At 44.3% G+C, this 7,537-nt stretch overlaps 1 protein-coding gene across 1 annotated transcript in view; it reads left to right on the forward strand.

The window, feature by feature from the left end:
- The window catches only part of ADRA1A (adrenoceptor alpha 1A), a 20,939-nt gene extending 15,031 nt beyond the window's left edge, over positions 1–5,908 (forward strand). Inside the window, exon 3 of the mRNA XM_015648620.2 lies at positions 592–5,908. Coding sequence (XP_015504106.1) covers positions 592–1,103 — 512 coding nt within the window. The 3' untranslated portion in view covers positions 1,104–5,908. The remainder of the gene's footprint in view (positions 1–591) is intronic.
- The last annotated feature ends 1,629 nt before the right edge of the window (positions 5,909–7,537 follow it).

The raw sequence follows: 7,537 nt of genomic DNA on the forward strand, positions 1-7,537 counted from the left end.
CCTCCCCAGTGTTCCATGGTATGAGAAGGAATCTTTCCTTTAACTTCTCTCAATTTTCTCAATTTTAGCTGCATTCTATGAGTCAGGATGTGGATAGTTAGATTTTCTGAAGGTTTTGGGCAATATCAGTACCCAATAATTCATCATTTCATGTAACACAGTCAACTCTAACCCCTCTTTTCTCTAACCCTTCTGAAATGGTGTGATTTTCTTGCCATCTGAAGCCCCATGTGATGACCTTAAAGATACTGCTGTCATCTGGGTAATTAATCTTGAGTTAGGAGTCCCTGAGGAGGGAATTTTCCCCTATCCCTGGAATCAGCGCTCTGGCTGCCTCTCTAGCTCTAAATGGGAATATAATGCTTGCAATTATAAAATAGCTCTATTGAACTGAATTCTGATGGAACATCCATGTAACTGTGTGACACCATAGATCCCAAAACCCTTGTTCCTGCAGGAATTGTCCTTCCAGTCATGATTTTTTCAAGACGGAACAGAATCCTATTTATTTTTTCCAGTGTTTTAGTTTCTTTGGTTACCTGCAATTCCTCACTGCCTCTGCCCTAACACTCTGCGTATTTTCCATTTTAGGTTCTTTCTTTCCTGCAATCAAACCCCCGGACACACTTTTTAAAATAACATTTTGGCTGGGATATTTAAACAGCTGCATCAACCCCATCATCTATCCATGCTCAAGTCAAGAGTTCAAGAAAGCGTTCCAGAACGTGCTGAAAGCTCAGTGCCTCCTGAGGAAGCAGCCAGCGAAGAAGCAAACCCCCAGCTTCAACCTCAACCATCCTGCTGGCCAGGGCATGGAAAGTGGCAAAGGGGTGGTGCGGATCCCTGTGGGGTCAGGAGAAACCTTCTACAAGATTTCCAAGTCGGACGGGGTCTGCGAGTGGAAGATCTTCTCGGCCGTGCAGGGCGTTCCCACCAAAACCGCCGTCTCCAAAGACTGCACGGCTGCCAAAGCCAAGAGCAAAGGGTTCCTGCAGGAATGCTGCTGTCCAGGAGCTTCAGGGAGCCTCAGCCACGAGAACTGCAAAGTGCCAACCATTAAAATCCACTCCATCTCCCTGAGCGAGAGCGGGGAGGATGTGTAAGCGGCTGGGCACGCCGGGCTGCCGGCCTGGGGGCCTCGCGGGATGGGGAAGTAGGAGTAGGTGTGGTTATAGTTGAAAGGATCCGGGTCTGAACAGGTGAAACAGGGCCAAATCTTTCCAGGAAGGATGTCTGTGAGTGCTGGGAGGATGAGCAGAGCCACCCAAAGACTGGGCAAGGCTTCAGTGGATGGTATTCTGAGAGTCCAGTATCTGCCAGGCGTTTCCTTGGCATTTAAAGGCTTTATCCCTCTGTTCTCCTCTTTCAAAGTTCCCACTGCTCTCATTTAGGGGCAGTGGAGGAGAAAGAGAGAGCCACAAAGACCCTGCAGTCAACCTTTCAGCCTCGACATTCTCTGACAGCTCCACCTTCAGAGCCATTTTGTGATTCCACCCCTCCCCATAAAGCCAAACCTCAGCTGTGGATTTCAGTCAACTCCATTGCCAAGGAAAACTTGATCCAAGTGACTGCACTCCACCGAGCTTCAGAAACCAAGGAGAACTTTCCCTTTTTGTACAATCAGCCTCCCTAATCTCCACACCAAACCAAATGAAAATGTGCATGTGCCCCTGGTTTGTTCAGATTATCCCTGCGCCTTGATGCGGCTCTAATAAAACTCAAAACTAGGTAAGTCCTCATCAAACAAGGCTCAAAGAGCTCACTTGCACTCATCCTTTTGTTTTTCACCTTCTGAGTCCATCAGGAACCTGCTGAAAGGCTCAGCAATTCCTTGCTCAGGTGCTCGATAGCCAGATCAGTGCCACAGTCACTGGAAAAGCTGCAGATTTTTCTTGTCTCCCTGCCCAGTGTTTTGCTACATTCCTTTTCCCGACTCCTTCAATACCAAGTGCTCAAAGCTTTCTGTGAGATCCTGGGTACTCTGGAGTCAGGAACTTTCCCCTTGTTCTGAGCAGGGGGAGTTAAGCATGTTAAACAGCTTAAGGACATCCATCCCCATGAGAAAGGGCCGTCCCTTGGGAATTTGGGAGCAAAGCATTTGGAAGCATGTTATATTTTAATACAGCTAATCCAAATAAATAAATAAATGAGATGGACGGCATCTGGAAGAAATAGTGGGAGGAATTCTCTGTACAATATTAGAAATAAGCAGCTCTTGACATGACTGCTCCCGAGCCTGCCAAGTAAGAATTCAGCTCCTTGAAACAACACATGAGCCCCTGCTCTTGTCTGTGTCAGCTCCTGTGCTGAGGATCCACTGCCTTGAAAAGGGAAAGGGCTCGAGATGCGTGTCATTATCACAGGACAGTGCCTTGAAACAACACCTTGGTAGTGTTGATGAGAAATCATTATTTATCTCTCACTCACTATTAAGTCCCCAGTGTCAAGAGGATTTGTCTCCTGTGTCTTTTATTTATGCACTCCCAGAACACAAACCTGTAGCATGATCCCAGTTTTAGTTTAAATAAGGAATCCACCTCTCTATTAAAGTTCTTCAGGCCCAGAATTTGAAGCGAAAAGTGTGGAAATACCACGTAAGAAAATATTCTCATGGTGCTTCAAGCCAAGAGCAGAAGGAGAAAAGCTGGAAATCTCATAAGAAAGTCACGTGAGACTCATGGCCGAGGTTTCCAGTCTCACAGGGCTCAGATACGTGGGACGTGTATTTGGACAAAACCTGAACTTTGAAACATTTTGAAAAAACACCCCTTAAATTGAGCAAGGCTGGCAAGATTTAAAGTCTTCAGTGCACACCCTTGGTGCCCAACCCTGTCTTATTCTACAACCAATACTTATTTTATAACCAGAAAGGTCCTTTTTGCCATCTCTCCTTTGGAGCTGGGAGATTTACACAGGGTTGCTGCAGTAATTTCAGATTTATTGAGGTATCATGGTGTCAGGCAAGGAGTTGTTGTGGAGCTACACATGGAGGCTGCCACAACTGGATTAATTTAACTCCAGAGCAGTCCTGATGCAGCAATATAATCTGACCCTGTAAGATGAAGATAAATAAGTCAACCTGATGCTGGCAGTGTCAGGATGGACGTGGATATAGCACAGTTCTCCTGCATGGCAGAGACAGAGGTTGGAATAATGAAGTCTTGGTCTCATTTTCATCCTTTTTTTTGTCACCAAACAGATGCTAAGGGACCTCTCTGTGTCCAGTGACTCTGGAAAGCTCCCAGCCTTCAGCATCAGGTGAGCCTGGTCCCAGCCACGCCTCTGCTGCTGCCAGGTTTGCCAGCAAAAACAAACACAGCATTTGCTTGGCTTCCCCAGAGAATTTCTGCAGGAAAACTGCCTTGTTCCCTTGTCGCAAGAAGGGTCATTGGCACTTGTCATCTCAGTGGATATTTGGACTGAAAATTCTCAAAAACCATAGAAGGAGCTCTAGGAAACAGAAAAAGAAAAAACGTGCAGATTGAAACAGCCCATTTTTTTCTGTTATTTAAAGTGAACTTGGCACTGGTGAAAGAGCTGCAGCCACGGAGGCTGAATGTATCTGTCAGTCTGAAAGCACAAACAGGACAAGGCTCTGATGTCCCAGAGGCTGGACATCAGTCATCACTTGTAAAACCTTCCCAGCATCAGGAGTGTGTGGTGTGAAACCTGGCAGGAGCACAGGGCAGAGATCAGAGAGGGGCCAGATGGGGAGTGAGAACAGCCGAGTGCTGGGAGGTCCCCTCGAAGCCACCCTGACCTGGCAGTGGAAATGTCCTGCCTGAAACCTCCGAGGGATGGCTCTGACATCCCACCAAGCTCTGGGATCTCTGCTGGGAGTGACAGCCAAGATTTCCATGCTGGGGGGAGCACAGTCTCTGCTGCAAAGAGCTGGGGGCTGGAGCATCACAGGGAGGATTTAATTTGCACAGACTGAGGTGAAGCAGGTCACCAACCCCTCTTCATCCCAGGGCAGGGAAAGTTCAGTAGTCCAGTTTCCACACTCAATTCAGATCTACTGTCTGATGTTTTTGAGGCTTTGTGTACTTTGCAAGATTATTCAAATCCCAAATATTTAACTTCTGCCCACTATCCAAATAAATGTCTTCTCATTTTTATATTCTTTATTTTGCTCCACCAACTCCAAGGATAAATTGTGCATTGTGTTAAGGAATATTCTCCTTTTCCAGGCCTGAATGTCCTGAAAATCAATAGCACTGAAAAGAAGAAAGATTATGCCAGGAATATTTCTTGCTTCTCTGCTTGGAGTAAGCAAATGGGTTTCACACTGCTTCTTTATAAAATTTCCCTGCCTGACTTTCTCAGTTTCCTGAAAGGCAACACTGACAGGCTGCAGCACCTTATTCTGATTGAAGTCAGTTAAAAAAGGTCTTATTGCTCTGCAGAAGTGCAAGTGCCCAGTTCTAGGTGTGCCTGTCGGCCTTGAGCTACTGCTGCTCGTGTCTCAGTGGAGTTTTATTAGGAACTTCATTTTAAAATAAAGCTACTGAGGCACAGAGCAACTCAGTGATTCATCCAGCAAGGTTTCAGCTGGCCCAGGCTGAATCCCTGCTGGGTAATCAACTCCACATCCTACCCAGAGATACCTTGATCCTCTTTCCTGTCTTAATGTGGTTTGGATAAGCAAGACAAGGTTGAAAATGAACTCGAGGGGACAGGCTGTTGACACCAATTATTCCCAGATGATCTCTTCCGACAGCAGAGCTAAAGAGAAAAGCCAGTTGGTCTTCAAAGTGTTGCACTTAGCTCCAGACAGATTTGGGACCTGCACCAGTGTTATCCTTTGCCAGGAAGGAAAAAATCCAACAGGTGGTGAGAGAGCTGCTCTCACAGCAGCATCTGCTCTCTGCCTGCACCCCTCACACACTCAAATGTTTGTGAAGGTACTTCATAAACGACGGTGTTACAAAAACCACAAGATACTACAGAGGTGCATTAAAATACAGCTCTTCCCCCCAGCTTGATAGATGTAATTGAAGCTCTGATTTCCCGGGAGAAGACGGAGCATTTGTCTCAGGGATTGGAGTGAAATGTCATTCCTTCTCCACAGAGCACGCTGCATATTTCTCATGCTGACAGAGAAGGAGAAAATAGCAAATGTGAGCTAAGGGGAAATGAATTGCTGAGGAGGAGAGCTCTGGATGGCGACCATCACACGAGAAATAGCACATCCGTCAGTCCCACGATGGCTCAGAGCTCTGCTTAATGCACATTTGTGTCTCAGCACTGAGCCCAAACCCAGGGCAGCCTCTCCTTACTCACCCTGCTAACATCAAGATCTTTCTCAGAGTCAAAAACCTCCACGTGTTAATGGTGAAAATAAATATGATTTTACAGCTCTCAGTGTCTCAACCAAAGAATGAGACTTTCTCGCATTAATCCAAATTTTTTTTATCAGCTGCCAACTCAGCCCTTGTAAACCATTTTCTGAAGTAGGAAAACACAAACCTGCCCAGAATTTCAGCAGATTTCCACTTTCAAAGCAAGTCCACTCAGCCAACGATAGAAAACCTTCCTCAATTTCACTGAATACTCAGTTCTTCCTGACAATATGACTGTGGGAATTGTATACAATTTTTGCTTTGCCAGTTTTTGGCTGCAAAAAATTGGTTTTGTTTTTTTTTTTTCTTCTGCCTGCAGAAGCTTTTTTGCCTGGATGTTGTGCAAGTTTGACTGGTTTTAAAAGATTTCTCCTGAAACAGGCAGTGCATTTTCTGAATGTGGTGTTCTTGTGTCATTGAATTTTCTATGTGCTGTTTTCCAGCTTTATCATGTTTGAACAGTCCATGCTGGTCATTTCCCTGAACAAAATACTGAATGTATATGAAATCTTGCTAAGGTGAACAAATAAAATTTCTGGGGGGAATGTGCACTTTGGGATATGTGAGCTGCAAGTCTGGTTAGTTGTTTTTTTTCCTCAAAATTATTCATACAGATTTGTCTTCTCCTGTTCAACAAACATTTCAGGCACAGGATCAGGTAGAGATTCTTCCCAATACTTCTGATCTTAGTGGGGTTTGGTAGGAGCAAGTTGCAAAGTGAATAAATGAATTAAACTTAGATTTCTACTGCAAAAAGTTGAAGTCCTTAAAAAAACTTTGAAGAATTTCATTTGGGCCCCAGGTCCTTACTCTGCTCTTTCAGTTTGCTTACAGTAAAACATCAGGTCCCAGATGAAATCCAGCCCATTTTGCTGTATTCCTTATAAACAAACACCAGGAGAACAATCCTCGTCCACCCAAGAATGTAAATGGGAAAGACAAGTGCTGAGTTATTATTTCCTGATTTATAAAGGGAGAACTGAGACACGGGGAAGGAAAAGACAGATTTCAAAACCAGCTGATGCACCAGGAACTTGGAAGGCTCTGCCTGTGGCTGCTTCCAGTGAAACCCTGGGAAATTTCATCCAGGGAAACTCTGGAGAAAACTTTAAATTAAAAAAAAACAAAACCAACAAAATCAAACCTCAGTTGCCCTCCTGCTTCTTTCACAGGTCTGTTCTCCTTCTGGATTAAAATGTGCATTTATCCTGCATAATTTTGTGCCACAGTAGAGAAAGTTATCTACTTTTAATTGCTGTTAATCTACTTCAAAAAGACCTTTTGCTGCTACCAGATATCACAAAATATGGAGGCTAGAAGCTAAACTTTGAGTTTGCTGCTGTTTCCTTTATGGAAAACAATATTTCAAGCAGGTTCAGTAATACAAGCAGCTCGTCTGGGCTCAGGGTGGTGGAGCAGAAGTGGATTTGGAGTACTCGGCACAGGAACAATTCCCTCACAAGGTACACACAGAGAACTCGTGCCAGTTCAAACAGGATAAATTCACATCCCCAAAAAGTCTGTGCATTCCCATCGGCTGCCTGAGGAGTTGTATGAGAATTTATAGAGTGTATGAGAATTTATCGAGAATCTGAACAACCAAACCCCTGCCAAAGCAGAGGAAAAGGAGCATGGACTTATTTATGAGCACTGAGCCCAGAGCCATAAATTGCCTCCTTCTTTTGCCAAAAGCACAGGTTCCATGAGGTTGTTAGCAAGCTATTTTCAGGCACTTCCATGCCTTCCACTCCGTTGTTATATCCAAGGAATATTTGATTGGGAATTCAGCTGCCTGATTCTGAATGCATGACACACACCCCAAAGAGAGGCAGTTAAATTAAATTACAAGGCTTGCTTGGGTTGTTGTTTCATTTGCAACAAGCCTGCAGTGTCTCCCCAGGAAATAGTTGGATTTAAATCTCATCCTAAGCTATATTTCCATATGGATCTGGGCATATTGCAAACTTCTGAGGATTCCTGAGAATCATATAACCCTCGTGCTGCCAAGGGTTGATGCCTAAACACCCCAGAATCCCTGTTCACCTCCCTGGAGACTTCTGTTTGCTGAAAGCCAGGTATTATATAGATATAGATATAGATATAGATATAGATATAGATATAGATATAGATATAGATATAGATATAGATAGATATAGATATAGATATAGATATAGATATAGATATAGATATAGATA

This window comes from Parus major, chromosome 22 (assembly GCF_001522545.3).
Source record: "Parus major isolate Abel chromosome 22, Parus_major1.1, whole genome shotgun sequence".
NCBI classification, from domain to species: domain Eukaryota; kingdom Metazoa; phylum Chordata; class Aves; order Passeriformes; family Paridae; genus Parus; species Parus major.